The 23,222-nt window shown below is 37.0% G+C and overlaps 9 protein-coding genes across 15 annotated transcripts; 4 read left to right on the top strand and 5 right to left on the bottom strand.

The window, feature by feature from the left end:
* Positions 1 to 375: 375 nt before the first annotated feature.
* LOC123004538 (protein deltex) lies at positions 376 to 3,213 on the bottom strand. 2 transcript variants are annotated; one of them, XM_044397878.1, is made up of 8 exons: positions 2,989 to 3,213; positions 2,241 to 2,502; positions 2,042 to 2,193; positions 1,817 to 1,991; positions 1,576 to 1,770; positions 1,285 to 1,521; positions 895 to 1,234; positions 376 to 840 (listed from the first exon to the last, which is right to left on the bottom strand). In XM_044397878.1, exons 2-8 carry the CDS (start codon positions 2,437 to 2,439, stop codon positions 513 to 515), a joined length of 1,626 nt encoding a protein of 541 aa, XP_044253813.1. In that variant the 5' UTR covers positions 2,440 to 2,502; positions 2,989 to 3,213; the 3' UTR covers positions 376 to 512. The 2 variants fall into 2 exon arrangements, with proteins under 2 accessions (XP_044253813.1, XP_044253814.1); XM_044397879.1 differs by lacking the exon at positions 2,989 to 3,213 and adding an exon at positions 2,670 to 2,975 and having other exon boundaries at positions 2,241 to 2,606.
* A 173-nt stretch (positions 3,214 to 3,386) lies between these two features.
* LOC123004536 (mitochondrial intermediate peptidase) lies at positions 3,387 to 5,954 on the top strand. Of its 2 annotated transcripts, XM_044397874.1 has the most exons (5): positions 3,387 to 3,521; positions 3,596 to 3,836; positions 3,894 to 4,156; positions 4,203 to 4,469; positions 4,520 to 5,954. In XM_044397874.1, exons 2-5 carry the CDS (start codon positions 3,699 to 3,701, stop codon positions 5,952 to 5,954), a joined length of 2,103 nt encoding a protein of 700 aa, XP_044253809.1. In that variant the 5' UTR covers positions 3,387 to 3,521; positions 3,596 to 3,698. The 2 variants fall into 2 exon arrangements, with proteins under 2 accessions (XP_044253809.1, XP_044253810.1); XM_044397875.1 differs by lacking the exon at positions 3,387 to 3,521 and having other exon boundaries at positions 3,701 to 3,836; positions 3,886 to 4,156.
* A 387-nt stretch (positions 5,955 to 6,341) lies between these two features.
* On the top strand, positions 6,342 to 8,376 carry LOC123004539. The gene is made up of 2 exons (XM_044397880.1): positions 6,342 to 6,477; positions 7,798 to 8,376. Exon 2 carries the CDS (start codon positions 7,798 to 7,800, stop codon positions 8,308 to 8,310), a length of 513 nt encoding a protein of 170 aa, XP_044253815.1. The 5' UTR covers positions 6,342 to 6,477; the 3' UTR covers positions 8,311 to 8,376.
* Positions 8,377 to 9,040: 664 nt separating this feature from the next.
* Positions 9,041 to 10,080, bottom strand: LOC123004110 (putative odorant receptor 85d). Its single transcript, XM_044397224.1, has 5 exons — positions 9,932 to 10,080; positions 9,680 to 9,881; positions 9,533 to 9,631; positions 9,332 to 9,487; positions 9,041 to 9,282 (listed from the first exon to the last, which is right to left on the bottom strand). Exons 1-5 carry the CDS (start codon positions 10,078 to 10,080, stop codon positions 9,211 to 9,213), a joined length of 678 nt encoding a protein of 225 aa, XP_044253159.1. The 3' UTR covers positions 9,041 to 9,210.
* Positions 10,081 to 11,066: 986 nt separating this feature from the next.
* LOC123004304 (heparan sulfate glucosamine 3-O-sulfotransferase 3B1) lies at positions 11,067 to 13,030 on the bottom strand. Of its 2 annotated transcripts, XM_044397497.1 has the most exons (4): positions 12,983 to 13,024; positions 12,730 to 12,927; positions 12,352 to 12,516; positions 11,067 to 12,299 (listed from the first exon to the last, which is right to left on the bottom strand). In XM_044397497.1, exons 3-4 carry the CDS (start codon positions 12,472 to 12,474, stop codon positions 11,382 to 11,384), a joined length of 1,041 nt encoding a protein of 346 aa, XP_044253432.1. In that variant the 5' UTR covers positions 12,475 to 12,516; positions 12,730 to 12,927; positions 12,983 to 13,024; the 3' UTR covers positions 11,067 to 11,381. The 2 variants fall into 2 exon arrangements, with proteins under 2 accessions (XP_044253432.1, XP_044253431.1); XM_044397496.1 differs by having other exon boundaries at positions 12,730 to 13,030.
* Positions 12,880 to 14,863, top strand: LOC123004308 (glutaredoxin-C4-like). Of its 4 annotated transcripts, XM_044397504.1 has the most exons (6): positions 13,084 to 13,324; positions 13,372 to 13,519; positions 13,572 to 13,921; positions 13,975 to 14,301; positions 14,427 to 14,652; positions 14,702 to 14,863. In XM_044397504.1, the coding sequence occupies exons 5-6, from the start codon at positions 14,446 to 14,448 to the stop codon at positions 14,795 to 14,797; spliced, it is 303 nt and encodes a 100-aa protein (XP_044253439.1). In that variant the 5' UTR covers positions 13,084 to 13,324; positions 13,372 to 13,519; positions 13,572 to 13,921; positions 13,975 to 14,301; positions 14,427 to 14,445; the 3' UTR covers positions 14,798 to 14,863. The 4 variants fall into 4 exon arrangements, with proteins under 4 accessions (XP_044253437.1, XP_044253436.1, XP_044253439.1 ...); XM_044397502.1 differs by lacking the exons at positions 14,427 to 14,652; positions 14,702 to 14,863 and having other exon boundaries at positions 12,880 to 13,324; positions 13,962 to 14,118; XM_044397501.1 differs by lacking the exons at positions 14,427 to 14,652; positions 14,702 to 14,863 and having other exon boundaries at positions 12,900 to 13,324; positions 13,975 to 14,118.
* LOC123004294 (pseudouridylate synthase 7 homolog) lies at positions 14,863 to 17,440 on the bottom strand. Its single transcript, XM_044397484.1, has 6 exons — positions 16,176 to 17,440; positions 15,923 to 16,123; positions 15,717 to 15,870; positions 15,468 to 15,663; positions 15,263 to 15,414; positions 14,863 to 15,212 (listed from the first exon to the last, which is right to left on the bottom strand). The coding sequence occupies exons 1-6, from the start codon at positions 17,163 to 17,165 to the stop codon at positions 14,875 to 14,877; spliced, it is 2,031 nt and encodes a 676-aa protein (XP_044253419.1). The 5' UTR covers positions 17,166 to 17,440; the 3' UTR covers positions 14,863 to 14,874.
* Positions 17,221 to 18,783, top strand: LOC123004309 (sepiapterin reductase). Its single transcript, XM_044397505.1, has 2 exons — positions 17,221 to 17,611; positions 17,665 to 18,783. Exon 2 carries the CDS (start codon positions 17,905 to 17,907, stop codon positions 18,694 to 18,696), a length of 792 nt encoding a protein of 263 aa, XP_044253440.1. The 5' UTR covers positions 17,221 to 17,611; positions 17,665 to 17,904; the 3' UTR covers positions 18,697 to 18,783.
* A 23-nt stretch (positions 18,784 to 18,806) lies between these two features.
* On the bottom strand, positions 18,807 to 23,094 carry LOC123004293 (structural maintenance of chromosomes protein 2). Its single transcript, XM_044397483.1, has 11 exons — positions 22,776 to 23,094; positions 22,412 to 22,723; positions 22,257 to 22,367; positions 21,929 to 22,207; positions 21,721 to 21,858; positions 20,886 to 21,665; positions 20,575 to 20,838; positions 19,957 to 20,496; positions 19,316 to 19,903; positions 19,060 to 19,269; positions 18,807 to 19,003 (listed from the first exon to the last, which is right to left on the bottom strand). The coding sequence occupies exons 1-11, from the start codon at positions 22,941 to 22,943 to the stop codon at positions 18,899 to 18,901; spliced, it is 3,495 nt and encodes a 1,164-aa protein (XP_044253418.1). The 5' UTR covers positions 22,944 to 23,094; the 3' UTR covers positions 18,807 to 18,898.
* Positions 23,095 to 23,222: the final 128 nt, after the last annotated feature.

Below are 23,222 nucleotides of genomic sequence, written 5' to 3'. Positions count from 1 at the left end.
AAAATGAATAAGCAACAAACAATTAAAATAAGCAAATAACGGGTAATTTAGTGAAAGTCTACAATTGGTAATTCCCCCTCAAAAAATTGTGTTTTTACTGCTCTAGTTTAGAATCGGAAATTCCCTAAGGAAAGCAACAATCAAAAGCGTTGTTACGTAAATGTCAAAACAATTTGTCAGATATTACTTCACTTGAAAGTTTTGCACAAAATGATTATATCATCAATATTCATCAAAGAAAAGATGTAATTAAAGTTACGCCATTTATACTAATCAAAAGATTTAAATACGATTAGTGTTAAAAAAAAAATATGGTGTAAGTTGAGTTTTCAAGGTATAATTGAAAATCACTTTTTTACTCTATACTTTACTATACTTTAATTATAAAATATATTTGTCAATATAGGATACATTGTATCAAATACTGTACATTTTTTTTGTAAATATTTCGAAATATTGCATAAGCGTATATTAACAGTACTTCCAACTTAACCTAAATAAATATCAGATCCTCATCTTCCGTCCTCCTCAACGACTCCCAACGCCTCTAACTCTCTTAAAACTCTCGTCAAGTAGCCTGAATCCGGATAACTGTGCGCACTATTACTTGGCCCCATTTCCGTTTTGTGGGGTATATTCCAAGCTACCACATCTTCGCAACCTGTTGTGTTGGACCTACTAATCGTAAAAATCAATTTTCGATGCCATGCGATGTTCAATAACCGTAAAACTTTCTGTCCTTTGGGACAATCGGGAAGATAGGCCACTCGGGGGAAACCCACGGCGTAGTACTCTTTGCCGGGGTGGGGGTGGTCCGGACCTTGGATACCTGATTGAATGCTAAACACAAAAATTAAAAAAAAAACATGAATTTATCAAGTTTTTTCAACTCACTTATAAACGATTTGAATTGTGCGATAATTCTGGAATCCGGGGAGTCTCTTATCTATGATGCCCCATTCCATGATTCCGGGGGGCTGATTGCCGTGCTTTTCCCCATAGACGCACCCACAAATCGCACAATCGATGTGCAAATGTGCGCCATTTTCCTGTTGTTCAGTCAGAGAGTAATTAAGACAATCGAGGTGTAAAACGTGGTTGCAGGGCAGAGCCACTACGACCAAAGTGGGGCGCAGGGGTTGTCTACATGTGGGGCAAGGTTGTCTAGGGGCCCACTCGCACGGTTGGGACACACGGACATATTTTGAGATTATTGCACTTGCCGGGTCCAATCCTAGAGTTTTTAGTGTTATCAAGTTACAAGGAAAAATGCGACAGTATTACCAACTATCGAGAGTAAATCATGATCGATATTGTCGTCCTCACTGCTACAGTGAAGCAAATCACTGGTGGAAACTGTCGTTTGACTTTCACGGCTTTCTTGACTTAAATAGGTCGAAACTGTGTCAAGACTTGGCCGTCGGCCCGATTTTGTACTGCTACTATCCGCGTCCAAAAGTGATTCTTTGTGAGTACGGCTTTCTGAACTTGAGGTGAAATTGTTATTACTCGACTTATTACCTAATAAGGGTCATTATTTAGTAACAAAAAAATTACAGGAATCTGTAAACTTACTAAAAATATTTAAATTATTTAATATTGCTCTAGCTAGGTTGGTAGTACTGGTTTCATTCCCGTTCTTTGGCTTGTGTGATCGTTTTTTATTGGCACTTCGTTTTGTTTCAACAACGTTTAAGGCGGCACTACTACCAATTGTTTTTTGTACTGGTTGTGTCACATTTTTGGCACTTTTTGCAATTTCACGTCTCCCTAAATCAATAATCATTAAACCGGTAAAAACCCCAAAATCACGCACCTGTCACAGACGTCAGTTCTTCTAATTTAACCTTAACTAACGGATATGGCGCTTGTTTGACACGTCTGACACTTCGAACATGGCCGTTAGTCAGCCATCTTTGTGTCAAATTACTAAAATTAATCAAATATGGAAAACCTAAATGAGTTTTACTCATGTCGATATTTTGGTCCCCCTGTAATCCTTTAAAATTAGAGAAAAAAAAATTAAAGACAATTGAAATACATTAGCCCAGGCTTCTTCGATAAGGCACTGTATGTCCATATCGAAGGGGTGCCAATCTGTACCATTTTCCGGATCAACGCATTCCCATTTAGCCCCTTTTCCGGCAGGAGATGAGGGCGGATAACACTTGCGACGAACTTTGACAACCTCATCTTAAATCAATTACATATTTGACTGAAATTGTATGAAAAAAAACTACCTGTCTCTTCCTGTACTTGTGTCAAAGTACGCAAATTGACATAAAAGTTGAATAAAGTCGGGTCGGCGTCGGATAAAAGGACGCGAGTCAATTGTTTAGCGTTTGCTCGTTCTAAATGTTGGGTCACTGCAGGGCTGTAGGGCTTCCAATAGCCGGGTCGAGTCTCATATTCCCATACGACCACAGCGTGGCCCGACATATTGGCCAAAATGCGGAAAAATCATCTGTATTGAGCCATTTTCAACGGTTCCAAGACTGTTAACTGTACAACGTTGTTTGTAAATAAAAAAAAATTATTGAGTTTGCCTTTGTGTGAATAATGAATAATTTAATAAACGAAATACGTTAAAAAACAGCGTTTTTGAGCTGAAAAAAGAAAATTTAATTTGTTACTTATGCAACCAACAATTCACATCCGTGCCACTTTACCTCTCATTAATTATGTATCACTGTGTACATTTGCATTATTAATCCGTATGCGAGTTGTTAATTACACTTTTTAATAAAGATGATTCTTTTAATTTCCTCAATTTAAATGAAAAAATACACAATAAAACAATTAAACATAATTTATCCCACTAACAAGCTGTCATTGTTGTCAATAATCAAAGCCAACTACTGGAAAATAATTTATTGCTGAAAACTCTTCCACTTATGAACTTAGAATTACAGGAATAATTTTCCAATCAAATAAAGTTGCATTTCATTCATTTTTATCAAATTTTGCTCAAAAATTACTCAAACTCACCAATCGTTTAATTAACATCGTGACCCCAACTTCAATTGTTTTTTAAACACAGGAAACTGCACAAAAACTACACTCATTTGTACTCTGTGATTAGATAACAATGAAAACAACACAATTTCAATTCAGGAAAAAGTGAATTGAAAAGGACTTTACTTTGTAAACAAAAAATGAGTACTTTGTGACAACTTGTTAACAAACCATCAACCATTACTATTTCTTACGTCATCAGATTTGTAGATAAAGTATTCAGACTACAGGACAAAGCGTCAATTAATAATTTAACATTAATTTATCTCATTTGTCAATAAAATACAACAAACTTTAATTAAACAACCTTTTACCATTTTTAGTTGTTTTTGGTTTAAGCATACTTGTAGTAACACGTATGTTTTTTTGTAATAATAAAAAGCATTAGACGCTATGTTCTGGTAGACACAAAAATCACAATCATCTGTCAAAAAATACTAAAGTTCTTGTAACTTTAAAAACTCCATTTTTGCATATTTTTCACCCAAATCTCATTTTATTTAACCGTAAGTTTCTTAAATTTCAATTTAAATTATATTCCGTGTAGTTTTACATAATTTTCATGAACCATATTTTTTAGGTTATGTACAATGCTTCACACAAAAACATTATTTTTGATTCTATGGAAGTTTAAATCTAGTTAAAACCATATCAGAAATAAGAATATAATAAAAACTTGGAAGATGTTTGCCACACACTTATCGTTCAAGCTACTCAAAACTCTCACAACCTCAAATTGCAACGTTAGTCGATGGTCAGCTCTAGAGAAAATATTTAACACCAAACCGGGTTTAAATCTTGACATAGTAACAAAAAATGTTGTAAGTATTTTAGTAACACCGTTTTCTGTGAGTGTTTTACACTTGGAAGGTTTTTAGGGCCTCTTTGGGGTCTCCCAATTAACCACTCACGAAGGTTTTTACTATGTCACTCAAAAATGCGTCGAAAAAACCGATGATTTAGTCCGAGAGGCTCTTTCAAGCGACCGCAAACGAAAAATGGTGGAAATTTTCGACGAATTGTCTGACTCTCTATGCCAAGTGGCTGATTTGGCTGAGTTTATCAGATTTGCACACCCGTCGTCTGAATACATTGGGGCGGCGGAGCACACATCAGTAGCCATAAGTAAACTAGTCGAAAGGTAGGCGTCAAGGGGGTTAAATTTGATTTTAATCTTTATTTTTAAGGTTAAACACGAATATTGAAATGTACAAAGCCCTAAAGACTGCTGTAAATACAACAGATATAGTCCCAACGACCGAAGTTGATAATCTCGTTGGGAAATTATTTTTGTTTGATTTTGAACAGTGTGGGATTCACCTAAACGAACACAAGCGAAATCAGGTTGTCGAACTTAACAACAAAATATTATGCGCTGGGCAACAATTTCTGAACGGAATTTCAAATCCTAAAGTCATTAAGCAAAGTGTCCTTCCGGAAAGTGTCCGCGATGTGTGAGTATCTAGCCCAGTTTCAAGGTCAACTAAAGGCACAATTGTCACAGGTTTTCAAGTGATGGCGATAAAGTGATTATTTCGGGCCTCTACGCCGACTCCTCAAACCCCCTTGTTCGTGAAATGGCCTACAAGATATTCCTCTACCCCGACCCCAACCAAGAGTACCTCCTCAACCAGTTGTTGGATTCGCGACACGAGCTCGCTCTAGCGTGCGATTTTGACACTTACAGTGAACGCGCACTCCGCGGGAGTATTCTAGACAAGCCCCCTGAAGTCATGGAGTTGCTCGAGAAAATTTCCGAGAGTATCAAAAGCAAGGCAATGGCCGACTTCTCTGACATGTCCCATTTGAAAATGAAGGAAAATCCAAACGGGGGGCCTTTAGCAGTTTGGGACGTCCCTTACTTCACTCAAAAAGCCAAAAGAGACAGGTTTGAGGTCACCAGTAAGGAATATTCGCCGTACTTTTCCCTTGGGGCTTGCATGGAAGGCTTAAATTTGATCTTCAACGCCCTCTATGGCATCTCTCTGGTCAACTCGGAAATCGCCTCGGGCGAGACCTGGTCTAAAGATGTGTACAAACTCTCAGTCGTGCATGAAACTGAAGGCTTGCTGGGGTACATATATTGTGATTTCTACGAACGCAACTTCAAACCGAATCAAGAGTGCCACTTTACCATCCGCGGAGGCAAAGTTCTCCCTGATGGTACGTACCAATTGCCCATCGTGGTCCTCATGCTGAATTTCCCGCTCCCGCGATGGTCCAGTCCCACTCTATTGTCGCCCAATATGGTGGACAATCTCTTTCACGAAATGGGGCACGCTATGCACTCGATGCTTGCCCGAACCCAGTACCAACACGTCTCGGGTACCCGCTGTAGTACCGACTTTGCTGAGGTACCATCTATTTTGATGGAGTACTTTGCTTCGGACCCTCGAGTCATCAAACTTTTTGCCAAGCATTTTCAAACCAAAGAACCTATCCCCGAACCCATGCTGGTCAAACTTTGCGCCTCCAAGAACCTCTTCAGTGCCAGCGAGACCCAATTGCAGATATTCTACGCCGCCTTAGACCAGATCTACCACGGCAAACACCCATTGAGTGGTACCACGACGGAGATTTTGGCCGAAACACAAAACAGGTTCTATGGTTTGCCATACGTACCACACACCACGTGGCAATTGAGGTTTAGTCATTTGGTGGGGTACGGGGCGAAATACTACTCCTATCTAGTCTCAAGGGCTTTGGCCTACTTGATTTGGGAGACTTATTTTAAAGTGGATCCGTTGAGTCGGGTCCAAGGGGAGAGGTACCGGAGGGAGTGTCTAGCGCATGGTGGGGGAAAGAATCCCACAGCTCTGATTGGTGATTATTTGAAGGTCACCCCCACTCCTGGCTTATTAGCCAATAGTTTGAATAGTGAAATTGAAAGTAGTCAAGGCCAACTGAACGAAATGCGAAATTATTGTAATAAATTATGATGATTCTAACTAATGTTCACTTATTTCATACGCGGCCTACTTGTTCCTGCAATTAAAAATGATAAAATGTTGCATCGTGATTGTAATCGAGAGCACCTAGTTGAACAACCGTTTTTTCTTTCGGAATAATAAAACAGTTGGGTTTTTACCTGATTTTACTAAAATATTCCCTTCATAGCCTACTAACTACTCAGACTTGGTAAATAAGTCACACATTTGAATATTACAATTCAGAGTGAAAACCATAATTGAGCGTAACTCACGCAGGCGTAAAATTAAATAAAGACGATTTTCAATATCGGACGTGCCTTTTTTCAACCGACGAAAGTTCCGGTTTTTCCCCCACCATAAGTGTGCTTTAAAGAAATACACGGTGTTTACTTCAAAGCGTCTTAAATTCGCGATTTAGTTCGACGAGGTACGTGTAAAGTTGCAGTGGTAGAACAGTGATCCCAATTTTTCACCGTTAAGGCAAGGACGGGCAAGGCCGACCGCAGAAGATATTCAAATAAAAGCAAAAAAGGTAAGATGTGACCGGTTTTCGGTATGATTGAGTGGCTTTTAATTGGCGCCCAACCAAGCGGAAATTTTTTTTGCTAAATTCCGGTTGAAAAAGCTAAAAGAAATGTCACGTTTAAAATACGAAAAATTCGCAAAAAGTAAGACAGTTTCAAATACTAAATTCTGGTAATTCCAAACAGCTTAAATGTCAAATGTTACTGTTATACATTTATTTATTCAATCATTAAACACCGAAAAAGAGTTTATTTTTATAATTATGATAATTAAAAAAGCGTTTTGGGTCGACAAACAATTTAAAGTTTAAAAAACTCGTTCATTTTTTGTTATACGTCAATAAGTAAAAATTAACAAAAAATCCGGATGTCACTTTTAATTGAAACAAACGTTTTAAAATTAAAATAATTAAGATCTTCAAAAAGAAGATAAACAACTAGTGTCATTAAAAAAGCGCAAAAAAATAAGTGAAATATATCTAAATTAAGCCATCAAACGAAGCATTGAAGATTAATAAAGTCATGCTGTCAGATTTTACGATTTACTACGAAAAACTATAATTTTTGCTCATAATTTTATTATTGCAATTATTTTTTATAGTTTTTTTCAACACCTGAAAAAGTAGGAAGGCATCTCATGAATTAATCAATAAAATTATTTGAATTGTAAAAAAAATGGATTTACTCTGCTAAATTATATTATTAACTGTATAATATTTACCTATTAAATATAAAACGACTTATAATAATTGTAATCTAATTTAAGTTTGAACTTAATAAAAAATCACGTGACTAACTCATTTATTGTGTCCTCCTGTGTAACCAAATTTAATCTTTCTATTTTCTTATTGTAATTTAAGAAAAGTAAAATACTCTCTGACCTCATTCGAGTCATTACAAAGCCACCTAATGACACTTAATAATAATTTTTCATAGTGCGACCAACATTCTAATCCTGAAACTAATGTAATAAATCAAAAATTTCTTCATCGAACACCAACAAAAATTTGGGTTGAGTACGTGCTTTAGCTCACCCGACACTTAATCCGTGTGTCGAGAGTTTTGTAGGAATTCGGTTACAATTTCTTTTTATATTCTCGATTTGACGAGAGCTTTGTAAATAATAATGTAGGAATTTATCTTTATTGCCAGGTTTACCAAATGTTATTAATAGGGGAATCACCCAATAATTAGCCTAAAGTGTGGTCACAGTTGGTTGTGGAGAAATGACAGTTGTATCAACAAAATGAAAAATTTTTTTTTTCTTTGACCTAATTACGACAATTAAATACTGAACTGTTAATTACCGCTCATTAATTATTTTTCAGATGTCTCCTTTCATTCCTCTGACCCTCTTCATCCTCGCCAGTTATGCCTACCCCATGCCACGCGACCCCAAAACCCTCGCCTACTTCGACTATATACCGGAAGATTATGACATCACGATGGCTATGGAAAATGACATTAATGACATAAGCAGGACCATCCCCAAACGCAAACCCGTATATAACTCGCCCATTTATTACATCCGACTACCACCGCAGCCGTATGTGTATGTCCCAGGCCTGGGTTATGTGTCCCAGCCGCCGCCTCCTCCGCCCCCAGTGTCTCCTTTCGTCAGTCTTCCATTAAGTTTCGTGGCGAATGGAAAACCATCGACCATTTACCAATGGGACAGTGACGGTTTCGAGGAACCCAAACCCACGAAACGGCCGGTGGATTCGCTGGTGCATAAGCTAGATGGGCAATTTACCTTCAATGGGAAGCCGGACAAAATCTCGGTTTTAAGGGATTCATACAATGCGCTCTATGGGGACGCCTTGCAGAACTTTTATCCTTAATTTAATTTTGTTCTATTTATTTATTTATTGATGTATTTATTTATTGTGAAATAAACGTAAAATGCATTTTTTATTATTATTGTAGAGGCGGCTATGAATTGAAAAAGTAGGGGTGCCACAACAATATTAAAAGTTACCAAATTCTTCAAAATGGCAGTTTGAATCAACTAGTTGAGTAAAAATATCTGAAAAAGGCCGATTCTTGCCTGCAAATACATGAAAAGTGCCTCCAAACAGTGAATGTTTGATGACAAAGTGTTTTTAAATAAAGTTGTGTGGTGATATTCAGTCTGCAAAGATTTGTCCACTTGGTTGGCTCCAAAAAATGAAAACTTGTACTGGTATGTAATTCGTTCATTTTTTCATTTCTGTCAAATTTTCAAAACAGGAAACATCCATAATTCACTCCATACGGTATTTCCGGTTCGTTTCATATCTCCACAATGTTACAAATTGCCTAATTTCATTACAATAGATAAAATTTTAATGTGTTAATCTGGTGCTTACAATAAGCTGAAAAAACGCAATGCGGTGTGAGTTTGACCCGACCTTACCTGCCTTTTAAAACAATTTCAACAATGTACCGTCACATTGTTTGCAGTTTTTTTCCACGCTTTCAGGAAAGATAAGCATTTTATTAACATGCATTATACCCGAATTTAATCGGTGCATAACATACAATCGTCCTAATTAAAAATTTCCGCTAGTCAGAGGCATAAATAACGTCGTCTTTCTAAGTGACATTTTTTTAATTACTTAATTACATATTAACATTTATAAAACGTTGTCTGCGTGGTGAAATTTTTTTTACTGGGTTAAACAACGGTAATAGCATGTAAGACATAAATGTGCAAAAATGTGGCTTCAGACACTTCCAAAAATTTGAACAGTGTCACAAACTTATGAATTACTCTTGTCGGAGACAACCAGTTCGCGCAATAGAGCAATATATGACATCAGACTTTTCATAAACTAGAAACGAAATATGTGATTCTAGAAAAATTAATAAGTATTAACCTACTGTAATAAACATGGGGGCACACATAGCGAAGTAACCCCCAGCTCTCATATAAACCACTCTCTGGACCTTCATTTGTACCATAAGCATCAATTTTTGAAACTTGACTTCACACAAATACCAAGGACTGTCATATAAATCCCACAAAAATTCCGATTTCTGGAAAAACAATTACAAGGTTGGTGAAACTGTTAAATAACTTACTTCTATTAGAATTTGGCCCCCGTAAGTGTAGACAAACAGTTCCGTGCTTGCGAAAAACACATAAAAACACAAACTCATAATTTCGGTCTGGGCCCCAGACTGGAAAAGTTTAGGTTGGTAGTGACCTCACACATGCCCCCTACATACCGTTATCAGAGTGAACATGATAAAAATAATGTTGCAGAAAGCGGCTATAATTTTTACGAAGAGAAAGAATCCGATGATTCGGTTCAAATCATCGCAATAATTGAGCAAAATCTGATGATGGGCTATGTTTTTCTTCAAGTAAATTAAATTAGCTTTGCGAAATTGGTTCCGCTTAATTACCGACATGATGGTTTCGTTTGGTCTACGAAAATTTGCCACTTAAATTGGGTAAAATTAGATAGTGTGACTCACTCAAGCCTGTCAAAGTTGTTTTTGAAATCATTGACAACATGTCGGGGAATCCCACACTTGAGAAGAGCGTAAAATATATTATTTTTGAGGTTGGACGCGAGAATTTTGAATTGTTGGCCTATAATGGCCGCTATACAGGGGAAAATCATGTCAGATCCGCCATAAATGATACCTAAATTAATTTGACATATGACTTGCCATATGTATGTCAGTTCGTAAAATGGGGTTTTGGTATGGTCGTAGGGGAAATACCCGCCCACTGGTAATATCCTGAAAATACAAATTTGACAATTGTATGTAAAATAAATGTCAAATGACCTGTCATTGCCAAAAAATGGAATAATTGTGTTCAAACCTGTTGAACCAATCAGACTAATTGTCCACCAAACCGGCAAATTATTTGTAATTTTGACACAAAAATCCATTTTAATGTCTTCAATCCCGTTATCAGTTTTATCAACAAAATTTTCATTGATGTTTGTTACCAATTTGATTAAATTTTGCGAGTTATTGTAGAAAAAAGCATAGTTGGCGAATATTGACAGATAAATCACTAGAAACAATCGAATGTGCACCCGATTTAGTTTTTTTTGCATTATTAGTACCTGTATTCATGACGACCGTATTTTGTTCGATTAAATCAACCGGTGTTATGATTATTTGAATTATGCACTGAATTGCAGTGATGCCAATTGAAGAAATAAAAATGATGCTCCACAAAAAGTATAAGATTTTTTTAATTATAGTGTTTTCGACGTCAATTGGATACAAAATGGCCCATTTTAAGACGGAAATGCTTCCGTTCAAGTATTTTAATTTTGACATTATGTTACGAGAGTGAGGAGTTAATTACTGTACAAAGTTTGGAAACTAATACTTGGACTAATTAGAGGGTAATTAATGGAATTAGGGAAAAATTCGTTTGAATTATAGAGAAGGGGAGGAGGGAAAAATAAGTTTTACGACAGGGAAAGTGTTCTAGAACGAAAATAAGTGACATTTCATTTTTATTTTTGAAACTTTGCTATTAATTAATTCTTTAAAAAATCTTGTAACGAAAATTATGTAATTAATTAAGTGCTTCAATGGCCATCTCAGCACTAGAAATGACAACGGGAATAAATGAGAGTTTCAGTTTTTTTACGATTTTTTATTAAAATTTCCCAACTACAATAATTTATACGGTAAGAATAAAACTTTGGTTATCAAACGATTGATAAAAGTCAAAAACATTACCTATTTGATTATGTTTGCTGTGCTATTTTTATAAAAAAATATTATAACAAAAAAGTTCCAATATCGTAATAACAAGAAAGCGTAATAAATAATAAATGTGATATTTGGATTAAAATAAAACAAAACAAGAAAACAAAACAACGTGTAACTTGATATCAGAGGTATATGTTGGGTAAATTGACATTGGTCTAGCAATACTTTTTGTGTATATGGTTCAAACCCAACCGAAATTAATTCCGGTCATTTGATAAAACCTATTATTAAAGGGTCTGTAAAAATCCCTCAATCTTTGGATAACGATAGGGTCAATATAGGGATGATTCCGGCCTTTAGTTTTCCCCAAACAGTGCGGTGTACTATGCCCTTCACTTTTAAACAAACAGGGAAACCCTTTGGTTGAATTAAAATAAAAATGTCTTTCGGAAACCACTCGTTTGAGCCCCAGAAAATCCTGTACCCTTTTCAACTCAATTGCCGGATCCACAACCAACCTTTCCCCACTTATGAACAAAAACTGTGATAAAGGAAAATATTTCAACCACCTGGCCAAGTATCGAGAGTACAGCCCCAATTTCACCGGCCCCCAGGAGGTGTCAACAATGCACCCTATCGTACTATTAATAAAAACAAGTTGATGGAAGGGTTTCATGTCTGTTTTTTTCGAAATCGCTTGTGTGTAATCCGAGATGGCCCTAGTGACCGGATCTCTAACTACGACTAAGAGTTTAGTGGAGGGATTCATATGTTGTACGCGTCTCGGCGCTTCCTTGGTTATAAAATACGACGGCGTTTTTTCGATGGTGAGTTGGCCCTCGAGTGTCGGAGGCATTCGTTGGCGGTACCACTGGAAGCCCCGAGGATAATTCTTATCGAAGAAGTGCACCTCACTGCCGGCGGCACGCACATCGGGGTGGATCCGGATGAATTCGAGAAGGGCTCTAGTGCCCCCTTTTTTCACTCCAATTATTAAAGCACTTGGAAGTTGGCGCATTGGGCGCAGACCCTGTTCGCGAAAAAACTTGTATTTCGGCGATATGTCTGATTCGTTACTTTCGAGAAGGGGGACGACGCGAACGGAGGTGTGGTAATGGATGATTGGGGTGTCGTTAGGGACTACTGGATGGTGGCGCCACTGAAACACCAAGTTTTAAGACAACTACTAAACTTCCGGGTGTAATACTCACTTTCGGCAATGCTTTGGCTATACTACTGACTAGGCAAGTGTTAAATGTATAACTGATATAAAAAGATATGGCAGCTAATAAAATTAAAGCTGAAACAACCTTCTTCGAGATTAGTATTTCCATTAGATCTCCGAGGCATTTGATTCAGTTCTTCGGATCATAAATCTGCAACAAAATACGAAATTACAGGGATCTCTAATCACGGACAACCTAACAAAACAAAAACCACCGTTAGTGACTCTTTGTACGGGAAATTAGCTATACGCCATGCATATAATTAAAAATGAGCATAATGCGTTACAAAAACACAAATTTATGGTTAATAATCCTTTCATAAAAAAATGATATTTTTAAATAAAGTAGATAAACGCAACTTACGTGTCAAATGCCATTCTTTGAGTTTTTTTGCATGCTTTCGGGTTAAGCATGTCGAATTTCACGTTTATTTTTATCACTGACTTAATTTGTGGCACATTTGATCCATTTTTTCGGTGACCCTTGATAACCTAACCTCAAAATAGCGTTTTTAGAAAATGTCAACAAAACTGGAAGTGGCTAAGGAGCAGACTGTTGAAACTAAAAAATAATTAAAATAAAATTTTAAAAGTAATTAACAAATTTTCGCTTAGACATTTATTTATGTTCACTCCTTTTACGTAATTCGTCGTTTTATGTTTTTATTTTTTATTATAAAAATGTACAACGAAACGTCCAGTATACTGGATACGCAACCTAACCTTAAAATGTTTGTTTAGCTTTTGTTTAAAGTTGTTATATTTATTTTGGGATTTAAAATGAGTTTAAAAGACAAGGTGGAAAAGTACTTTCATGATCACAATAATCCAATTGTTAAGACCGAGTCATTTGGTACGAAATTATTTTTGTCTTCTTTGAGTGAAAAAGAAGAAGGGCTAAAAAATCGGTGTCTTGTTGGAATAGAGAGTGTTTTAAGGCATACCCGTGTTGAAAGAAGGTAAATTTAAAATTCAATGTGACTATGTTTTTTAAAAGTGTATACAGAGTTGCTAGGAGCGTTGCTGAGTGGCTTCCAGACCGAAATATGGCCCTATTGACTAAACCGACCGGTTCGTCGATTGGGGGCTTTGGTGTCCAAAATAAAGAAGGAAAATTTTTAAGTCCAGAAGAGTCATTATATCTTTTAGAAGCAGTAACACCAGTTTGCTCACAACTTTTCGATTTATAAATTATTGGTGTTTTAGAATAAATTAGAATTAATACAAGATAAAGTGCCGCTAAGTATTCAAGAAGCTTATAAAAAGATTCAATTAAATTATGCTAAATATCAAGCATTCAAAAAACTAGTTTTGCAAGGTTATAAAGTCAAACTATTAAAAATAAATCAAGAGGACACAACGAAACGGAAAATAGAAAGTAATGATGAAGGTCCAGCAACAAAGGTTGCCAAAATGAATAACGATCAATTTGCCCCCATTTTTGAGAAGTTGAGGGAAATGGGGCCTCAACCCTTTAAAGGGCAAGGTCATCACAATTTACCTGATTATACAATCAAATCGCCAACAAGTTCAGACTGTTTTAATTTAATATTTGAGTAAGAATACTTGTCGTTTAGTTGTTATGTAAAGTGTAAGAATTTTTTTGCAGTTCCAGTAATGAATTTAAGAGTATGGATCCGAACGAAGCCAACTCAACGCTTTATAGTTTTTGTTCCGATGATAACGTTTCGTTTTACAATTTTTATAATACGCCGTTACCAAATTTGTGATTTTTAATAAATTCTTGACCGTGTGAATCCCCTTAATATTAGGCGCAACGTCCTGTATAGTGATCGTCGTGACGTCAACAAATTCTACGGATGAGTGAATAGTGAATGTTTTGAGGTTATAATTTAGTTCAATAACATTTGCGAAGGTTTTCTTTGTAAGCACGTGAATATTTAATTTCCCAACGTCAAATTAAACACCTTGAACAGTAAGTTAATATCACACGATCGCTTGTGCTTAAAAAATGGGACTTGTGGCTTTATTCAATACAATTTATTGGCAAATCTCCACGACTTTATATACATTATTGAGCAAGGTAATGGGTGTTTTTAGTTCCAAATTGCCCATAGACATGTCTTCCCCTAAAGTCGAAGTGGTCAAGGATTTGATTAAAAGTGACACCGTTGTCATTTTTTCAAAGTCCTATTGCCCCTATTGCAAATTAGCCAAGGAGGTGTTCAACAATTTGAAAAAGACATTCACGACGATTGAACTGGATAAGAGGGACGATGGGGAGGAAATTCAGGGGATTTTGGGAGAAATGACCGGAGCTAAAACTGTACTTTATTGAACGGTAGTGAAACATTAAATTAATTGATGGTTTTTAGGTCCCCAGAGTGTTTGTTAAGGGACAGTGCTTGGGCGGTGGCTCTGACGTTAAAGCCTTGTATGACAAGGGAGAATTGCAGAAATACTTTGATTAAGTGATAACAAACTATGACAAGATTTAGTGCCATAGGACATTAAAAGAAATAAACGCCTACAACGTTTCAAGGTTTTTTTATTTCGAGTCGGTATAAAAGTTTTCTGTAATTACAATTTTCGCCTTTTCCTCATTTTCCTCCTCACATTTGCGTTTCAAGCCCGTTTCGTTTTCACTAAAGACGATATTTTTGAAGGCTTCGTATTTTTGTGAGTCGCTAAGTAAACCGGTTTTATCTGAAAATTCCTCATTGTCTTCAGAAGTGTTTTTTTCTGGTGTTGTAGCAACATGATAATTATTCAATTTCGCATGGGAGCTACTTGAAGTGTCAGTTTTTAAAATTTCGCGTAAAACCATCGTTGCATAAGAGGACGAATCGAGACAAAATTCCAACACTAGCGCTTTGTATTTTCCTCCTAGAACAAACAAAATTGTAAGTTATTTGCCTAAAAGTTTTATTAAGTACCTTCAACACTCTTAGGTTCTTCTTCTCCTTTCAGTTCTTCCAAATCTGATCTAATTAAATTAAAATTAGGGTCGTTATAGTACATTATTTTCCACGAAAGATCCTGTACTTGTCCCATTAGTTTACGATAAGTTCCACTCAACGTATATGTACTAAAATTGTGTCATTTACTTAATTAATGTAATTTAATTTAATTTTTACGCACCGTACTTTTTGTTTCGTCATTTCTAAACTTAAGCCGTAATTCTCTAAAATTTCTTTGTAACAGTCTTTCAGATTTTCTGGATAAGTTATATCATAGCCCGGCAGTGGTAAAACAATGTCATAAATTGTGTAGTTTGTGCACTCGTCGGCGGATAGTGCTTTCACGGGTATTTTTTTATTCTCGTCACAATCCTCTCCTTTAATAATACAATCAATTGAGTTAATTAATTTGGCCCAAATTTTGAATTACCTTCATTTTCCGACGTTTTTTTTGGATTCTCGAGAAGAATTAAGTCGCCTTCGACGGCGTTAAGACCGTATTTTTCAATTCGTTTCGATGCTACTAAATTCCAAACTAAACTTTGAAACGAGTGAATGTAAAGCAGTCTCGTATTTCTCGGTATCTGAACAAAAAACAGTTTTTTATTACTTTTTTTCAAATTTCGTAATACTTACACTCGATAAAGCGTTAACGTAATCATTTTTATGTTCTTTGCTCAATCCTGACAATAACAAATACTCGATAGACGAATTTTTGCCTTCAAATTGTTTTAAGGCCATTTCCGCGTTGCCTGTTTCAACGTATACTTTTTTGGCTTTGGAGATGTCCAAATCGGGTTGATCCGACTTTGTTAGTTTCAAAATAACATCACAGGCCTGAAAAGTACTGCTATAAAACAAAATTTTGGGTAATAATGATTTGAAAAACCTCTTTCCAATTACCCAACAGAAGTTGGATTCCGATCGAAAAGGTAGGCACTTCTTTGTCATTTCCGAACCTTTGCAACCCGTAGTAATTGACAAAGCCCTTGTCTTTGAGACTGTTGAGCGACTTTTCGATCAAATCGTCTTCTCCAGTCACATTTCTGAGAGCGATTCGGAATTTATTGCCGGTCAAGTCGCCTAGTTTCAACGGTTTGTCTTTGAAAGTGATGTTACCAATTTTAACGTTACGTATGGGTCGAGTTTTTACCATCAATTTCCAGGGTGCGACCTTTTTTACCGAAAACCATTGAGTGGTTTTCGCCCTTCTGTCTTTAACCCCAGCGTAATTCAAATTCGCTGGCGCTATTTTTAAACAAGAGGCGATCCTCAAAGAAGTGTCTAAAGTGTCAAGACATTCCTTGTAAACAAGAAAGTGGACAAACTCCCCTTTATCTTTCGGCCAACTTAACCGATTGTCGCTTTTGGCGTCACATTTTTTAAAAGTCATATATTTCTTATCATTTTTCGTTTCGGTATTGGCACAGATTTTCCCCGAGAAATATTTTTTTAAACTCTGGTGGACTTCCGTGCGATTCTCTTTTGTCATTTCACTGACGTCAAGCTCGACCAAGGGCGGCTCTGACTCGTCAAGAATTTGTTTCAAAGCAGCCCATATTTCTTGCGGGATTTGAGACAGAGGGCTGTCAACAGGTGGATCAGCTTTTTCCACTTTTTCAACTTTGGGGATTTCCAAATTTGTTAGTTTAGCAATCTGGCCGTTTAGGTCGATTTCATTCACTTGAAAATCGGAAAATCGAGCTTTAATCACACCGGAAAAACCCTCAAACGTGTTAATGAATTTGGTAATGCCGACATCGATTTCGCGTAATTGATTTTGGTGCTGGTATTCACGGTTTACTTGCGGTCTGTTTGATTTCCCCTGGAATCGAGGTTTGAAGCGATTTTTGTTGCGCTTCTTGTCGAATTTCGGCATTTTGCAACACAATTTCCACCAAATTCGTACACGTTTTTAACCACAAACTGTCAAAAGTGACATTCGTGACGTTTCCGAGTGTAGCCTTAGTCACTTCCGAAAATTAAAAAAATTGTCTTAAAAAACGTATTTTTGGTGGATTTTCGTTACAAATTACTTTCAATTATTATATTGTCCACAATTTCTAGTACTTTGCAATATCACGTGACCCTCGTTATCACCTTTAACTCAATTGGCAACAATGTTAAATATTTGATTTTAACGGGATAAAACCGTGTTGTGATTGTAAATCAGAGCCAAGGTCGCCAAATTAGTTCTTATGGATCCTTGGGGCAGCGCCGAAAACGAAACTACAGTCGTTGAAAATCGCTTGAAATTCGAAGACAATTTTGTTCCCTCAGTGCGTGACTCGTTGCCCGATTCAGACCAGTACCTCGCAATCTTAGGTAAAACTCCTCTTTTGATTATTACCAAACCATAACCTTACTGTACCCTCCAGAAAAACGTCTCCACGATATTAAAAATGACCCCGACGTTTTGAAACAGTTAAGGGCTAAACGGGAGGCCTGTTTACAGAATTTGCTCAACGGTGAGACTCAGTTTGAACGTGACGACGATCTGGACACTCCGGTTACCAATTCGCACTTAATCCGGACGATTTTGCCCCAGAAACAAGCCTTAAACAAGGGGGAAATCGTAGAGTTGATCAACTACGAGGAGTTGGATAGTGATAGTGACAATGACGTCGATTGATTTCGCCAAAAAGGCCCTAGTTGTGGTCACGGGGGCTTCCAGAGGGATCGGGCGAACGATAGCCCTCGAAACCGCGCGCAATTTGAACCAAAACTCAATTCTCATCTTACTCGCACGGTCTAGCAATGACCTCGAACAAACCAAAAACCTCATTTTGGAAGTTGATAAGTCACTCAATGTTATCACAGAATCGGTAGACCTATCCTCGGCCGATGTTTCGACCTACGAAAAAATCCTAGATCGGGCTACAGGTTCCGTGGACACTACAGGAATCGAATTCGGGATTATTTTCCACAACGCGGGAACCACCGGCGAAATCAAGCGGACCACGGACTTGACTGATGTGAAAATCTGGCGCGAATATTACGATTTGAATTTGTTTCAAGTTGCAGCTTTGAATTCCGTTTTCGTCCGTAAAATACGACCAATAGCACCGCAATTAGTCGTTGTTAATATCACGTCGTTGTGTGGCAGAACCCCATTTAAGAATTTGGCAATGTACGGCTCTGCCAAAGCCGCCCGGGAATTGTTCTTCAAGGTTTTGGCCTTGGAGGAGGAGAATATAATTGTTTTGAATTACTCGCCAGGGCCGGTCGATACTAATATGTTTGACAGTATTATCACAAATGCACAAAGCGAGGAGGTCCAAGAAAGCTTCAAAAAAGTGAAAGAGTCCACGATTTTGACCTGTGAGCAGACTGTCGGGCGACTAATGGCACTGCTGGAGAAAGGGGACTTTAAGTCGGGAGACACGGTTGATTATTATGATAACTTGTAGACTTCTTGTATAGACTATGTATACTTACGTTAATGGATATGTATAATAACTAATTATTAGTGGCAAAATATAATTATCTTTCCTGAACTGGTGCTTTTTTAATTTTGGCAATTGAATCACGTTCTTTCGGCCTTTTATCATACAAAATTTATTTTAAAAAGCAATATTTAACTAATAAGTAACCATATAATTAAATTGTACTTTAGTTGGCGGTCCTCGTGACGGTGGAAACGCCATCTACGAATTGCGTTTTGAAAAGAACATTAGCATTGCTGAACATGCCGTCTTTGAGAGACACCACAATGAACTGAAAATAACCAATTGTAAAAAAATAACAATAAAAAATACGGGTTAGTAGCATACTTGCGATTTTTTGAAATGTGTCTTCAACATACGACCGATATTCTGCGTGTGTGACAGATCCAAAGCGGCATCAATTTCATCTAAAATGTACAATGGCGCCGGTTTGAATAACAACATGGCGAGGATTAGAGACAGGGCTGCTAAAGATCGCTGACCTCCGCTTAATTCCGTCAAGCTGTCTTTCCAAATGCCTCCAAGTGAGACTTTAATCTATAAAAACGTTTTATTTGTGAAAAAATCAATTATGCAGTATTACTTCGACTCCTTGAAGAATAGTTTGTCCAGTCGGCGGTAACAATTTAGCAGTAGCCCCCGGTAACAACGTGCTGAAAATCGAGCCGAAATCTCTAGAAATTTGTTCGTGGGCCTTGCACACAATCTCTTCTCGCCTCAAATCTAACTCTTTTATAGCATCGAGTAGAGTCCGTTTATCTTGTTCGACTATTCGTAATTTTTTCTTAACCTCGTTGTACTCTTTTTCTTGTTGTTCAAAATGAACCTGCGCTTGACTATTGACAGTTCGACCAAGGGACTTTTTCATTTCTTGAAATTTTCGAATTTTTTTTTCCAATTCTTGGCCTTCTTCTTCTGACATTTGCTCGGCCGTTTTCACCTCGTCGCCTTTAACTCGTTGCTGACAATCGGCTTGGCGCCCCTTAAGATTTTTACATTCGTCTTGTAGTTTTTTCAATTTATGACTTGATTCTTTGATTCTGATTTCACACTGGGTGATTTTCGACTGTAATTCTTCCTTCTCATTGACTTTCTTTTGTACATCTTTGTTTTTCTCGACGATTTCTGCTTTGCCTTTCTTCAGTTCAGCTTGCAATTCCGCGATGTTTGCCTATAAACACAAAATATAACGCGTTTCGTTAATCGGTGATCACAATTAATTACATTCATATCTGTGGATTGAGTCCCGATTTCTTCAAGTTTCTGTTTCAGCTGCATGATATTTGCTTCAGCCGCTTCAATCTGCTGTTTCGTATCCAGCAAACTCTGCTTCAACTCCTCAATTTCCCCTTTGAACGTTGCGTAATCCAACTCTTTCTCTTCCCACTGTTTCTTACTTTTATCCGCTTTTGCTTTCAATCTTGCCATTTCTGCTTGAGCCTCTTTTAACTTCTGTTCGATTCCACCTTTCGAACCTGCAACCTTCTCCTCCAAACTCTTCACTTTTTCGTTAAGTTTCTTCTCATTTTCTTCACAAGAAGCGATTGTTTCTTTGAGATTTTTTATTTCTTTCTCTAAATTCGCGATTTCTTCCTTGTGCTGATAATATGTCGACTGTTGCAATCTTTCCGTAATCAAATTCAATTCGTGTTCTTTTAACTCCAACTCTCTTCGGTAAGTCATGAATTGTTCCTCTTTGAGACCTATTTCGCGGATTTCGGACTCGATTTTTTCAAATTCGTGCTCTTTCGCGCTGAGTTGTTGCTGAAAAAATTTAGTAACAAAAAAAACAAATGTTGGTATAAATGAAGAACTATAAATGTAATTTTTTATTATACGTACTTCGATTTGTTGTATGGAATCGAGTTGTTTTAAAACCGATTCAGTTTGCTCCCGGGAACCCCCAGTTAATGTTCCCGCAGGATCGACGATGTCGCCATCTAGCGTCACACATTTGCGTCTAATCCTATTATCAAAGGCGACCCGCCTTGCCACAGACATATCCTTACAAATGAACACATTTCCGAAAATGTGTTCCATAACGCTTTGCATTTTTTTATCATAACTCAAGTAGTCCAAAGCCAGCTTTATGTTTTCTTTACCGACCTAAAACCGCCATGTTTGTTGCCATTTTGAAATTTTGCAAGACTTACTAAATCCTCGGCTCTTTTAACAACACTGTTGCTCATTTTATTTACTTGAATTTTATTAAGTGGGATGAAAGTCCTTCTCTGCTGTAAATCGCCGTGTTTAAGTAACTTTTTGCCGGTAATATCGGAATCTATAACAACATTGTATAACCGACCACCGGCTGCCATTTCCACAGCATAACATGCCGTCTCGTCTTTCACCTTAAACAATCGACAAACGACTCCCATAACACTCTTTTTATTAAAATTGGGTTCGGGGTCTCTATATCTGAATTGAGTAAACGAATTTCGCATCTCAAAATTGTCAACTTGTCTTCTCAAAACCTTCATTTCTTCCGACAACTGCGTTCTTCTATTCTTCAAATCGTTCATCCGATCCTCCTTAAAATGCATTTTTTTCATAGCGGCCTTCAGTTGATCGATTTCCTGGCTCATATTCTTTTGCATCTGCTGGTCTTTTATAATTTCGTTGGAGTTAACGCCTTTCACTTGTTTTTCTTTGAGTCGGTCTTCGTAATATTTGAGTTTTACGAGAGTGCAGTTTTTTTTGTTAATTTCTTCAGAGGCTTTCTGACGCATGTTCATCAATTGTGCGAGAAGCGACTCGGCTTCGCCTTGGTCGTTGAGTTCCATGCCGGCGCTTAAAGCCACAACCCGTTTTTGGGAGATGACGAAAGCTTCTTTGTCCTTTTCGTCGGCTGCTTTGAGTTTGAGGAAGGTCGATTCGACTTTAGCCAAGTTGGATTCTTTGACTTTGAGGGTTTTTTCGTCGTCGGCTAAGTTCTAAAAAAGATTTTTCAAGTTAGTGAAGAAATTTACTCTCCCGGGAGGAAAATACCTTTTCTAATTGTGTTTTTCTCTTGGTTTCATTCTCAATTTCGTCGTTAATTGACTTTATGTTTGCGTTCACTTTGGCTTGGGATTTCTCCGCTGTTCTTATTTCTTGTTCGAGTTTTTCCAAATTTTGGTTCCCATCCTAAATAAATTACTCATTAATTGTACTCAAAAAAATTAAAGTAAAAAAATCTGAACCATTTGAAACTTACCGCTTCTGCCTTTTTTGTTAATTCCTTAATAATTCCATCCAACTCTTTAATTCTGCTTTTATGAGCTGTCTTTTCTTCTTCAATATTTTTCAAATCGTTTTCTTCATTTTCAAGAGTGTTTTTCACTTCTAAATACCTCCTTTTCGACGCGACAAATTCCCAAGCTTTATAGAGGCGTAACATGTGGTCCAATTCCCTTTCTATGTTCTTAAACTCCACATATTTGGTTCTTTCTGCTCTTAATTTTTCCAGTCTAGGTGTAACCACCTCATTCATTATCTTAAAAAAAGTTTTAATGTTACTCTACAACAATTTTTGTTTCTATTACAGATTGAAGTTCTGTGAGTTTGGCATCCTTTTTCTGAATTGTTTTTAAGGTATCGTCTCTTTTACTTGTATACATTTTTGTGCCAGCCCCCTCCTCTATCATGCCTAAAATCTGACAACAAAAAATTGGGTTTAATCCAACGAAAACATTCTTACTTCAAATGGCTTCATATTTAAAACTTTGGTGATTTTCCCTTGCATAATCAAAAAATGGGGATTATTTACGTTCAGTTGTATAGAACAAAATAAATCATGGACTTTCTTATTTTGAACTGACATTCCGTTGATCATATATTTACTTTTTCCACCCATAACGATCTGTCTTGATATGGTAATCTCTGAGACATCTTCAAAACCTGGGGGGCACTGATCAGGGTTTGAATTATCAAAAGTGATAGACACAGTGGCCTTATCAATACCACATTGGCCACTTTTGTAAATCAGGTCTTGTAAATTGCCCACACGGACCTAGAATTCAAAACTTAGCAAATTGTTTTTTGAGGTTAAGCACCTGAAATACATGGCTCAAATTCGTGATTCCTAAAACGAAACATATGGAATCGAGAATGTTTGATTTACCACTGCCGTTAAGGCCTGTGATAGCATTAAATGCCTTATCAAAGCCCGAAATTTCAGTACGGTGGCCGTAAGACTTGAAACCGTCCAAAACCACCGATTTTATGTACATTGTGATGAGAAGCCACTTTGCGGCCTCTGGATAAAATAATACACCACCAAAATAGCTTCAAACACTAAAATTGCTTGAACTTCAAATATAAACAGACAAAAGTAAAAACGGTTAGTAAACTACACTTTTGAATTTTAGGGAAATTTAATTTTTGATGACTGTAACCTGAGATACTTCCACTTTAAAAATGAGAAAACAATTTTTAGTTTACAGTCTTTTTTGTTTGTTTCAAAGGAGTCAAACTGTCGTTTGATTTAATACTAAGGCTCGTGCAGCCCC

This window comes from Tribolium madens, unplaced genomic scaffold, assembly GCF_015345945.1.
Source record: "Tribolium madens isolate multiple individuals breed KSU strain unplaced genomic scaffold, Tmad_KSU_1.1 Scaffold_1;HRSCAF=32;Tcas5.2_LG8, whole genome shotgun sequence".
Classification (NCBI taxonomy): Eukaryota; Metazoa; Arthropoda; class Insecta; order Coleoptera; family Tenebrionidae; genus Tribolium; species Tribolium madens.
Note: the sequence above shows the minus strand (reverse complement) of the source record. Positions and strands in the feature narration are given on the sequence as shown.

Bases quoted from the DNA above. Each gene is read 5' to 3' on its own strand.
- LOC123004538 (XM_044397878.1), bottom strand. From the start codon at position 2,439: ATGTCGGGCCACGCTGTGGTCGTATGGGAATATGAGACTCGACCCGGC. The intron at 1,522-1,575 runs GTAAGTTTACAG...GACCCTTATTAG, and splicing joins AAATAATTTAAATATTTTTA to GTAATAAGTCGAGTAATAAC. The intron at 1,235-1,284 runs GTAATACTGTCG...TAAAAACTCTAG, and splicing joins TGATTTACTCTCGATAGTTG to GATTGGACCCGGCAAGTGCA.
- LOC123004536 (XM_044397874.1), top strand. From the start codon at position 3,699: ATGTTTGCCACACACTTATCGTTCAAGCTACTCAAAACTCTCACAACC. The intron at 3,837-3,893 runs GTAAGTATTTTA...GAAGGTTTTTAG, and splicing joins ACATAGTAACAAAAAATGTT to GGCCTCTTTGGGGTCTCCCA. The intron at 4,157-4,202 runs GTAGGCGTCAAG...TTTATTTTTAAG, and splicing joins ATAAGTAAACTAGTCGAAAG to GTTAAACACGAATATTGAAA.
- LOC123004539 (XM_044397880.1), top strand. From the start codon at position 7,798: ATGTCTCCTTTCATTCCTCTGACCCTCTTCATCCTCGCCAGTTATGCC.
- LOC123004110 (XM_044397224.1), bottom strand. From the start codon at position 10,080: ATGATTTTCCCCTGTATAGCGGCCATTATAGGCCAACAATTCAAAATT. The intron at 9,882-9,931 runs GTGAGTCACACT...AAATTTTCGTAG, and splicing joins AACAACTTTGACAGGCTTGA to ACCAAACGAAACCATCATGT. The intron at 9,632-9,679 runs GTATGTAGGGGG...AAACTTTTCCAG, and splicing joins TCATGTTCACTCTGATAACG to TCTGGGGCCCAGACCGAAAT.
- LOC123004304 (XM_044397496.1), bottom strand. From the start codon at position 12,474: ATGGAAATACTAATCTCGAAGAAGGTTGTTTCAGCTTTAATTTTATTA. The intron at 12,300-12,351 runs GTGAGTATTACA...TTGGTGTTTCAG, and splicing joins TAGCCAAAGCATTGCCGAAA to TGGCGCCACCATCCAGTAGT.
- LOC123004308 (XM_044397501.1), top strand. From the start codon at position 13,146: ATGAGTTTAAAAGACAAGGTGGAAAAGTACTTTCATGATCACAATAAT. The intron at 13,520-13,571 runs GTAACACCAGTT...TTGGTGTTTTAG, and splicing joins CATTATATCTTTTAGAAGCA to AATAAATTAGAATTAATACA. The intron at 13,922-13,974 runs GTAAGAATACTT...ATTTTTTTGCAG, and splicing joins TGTTTTAATTTAATATTTGA to TTCCAGTAATGAATTTAAGA.
- LOC123004294 (XM_044397484.1), bottom strand. From the start codon at position 17,165: ATGCCGAAATTCGACAAGAAGCGCAACAAAAATCGCTTCAAACCTCGA. The intron at 15,871-15,922 runs GTAAGTATTACG...TTTTTTGTTCAG, and splicing joins ACGTTAACGCTTTATCGAGT to ATACCGAGAAATACGAGACT. The intron at 15,213-15,262 runs GTACTTAATAAA...TGTTTGTTCTAG, and splicing joins AGAACCTAAGAGTGTTGAAG to GAGGAAAATACAAAGCGCTA.
- LOC123004309 (XM_044397505.1), top strand. From the start codon at position 17,905: ATGACGTCGATTGATTTCGCCAAAAAGGCCCTAGTTGTGGTCACGGGG.
- LOC123004293 (XM_044397483.1), bottom strand. From the start codon at position 22,943: ATGTACATAAAATCGGTGGTTTTGGACGGTTTCAAGTCTTACGGCCAC. The intron at 20,497-20,574 runs GTACGTATAATA...AAATTTTTTCAG, and splicing joins ATTCCATACAACAAATCGAA to CAACAACTCAGCGCGAAAGA. The intron at 19,004-19,059 runs GTATGCTACTAA...GGTTATTTTCAG, and splicing joins CACATTTCAAAAAATCGCAA to TTCATTGTGGTGTCTCTCAA.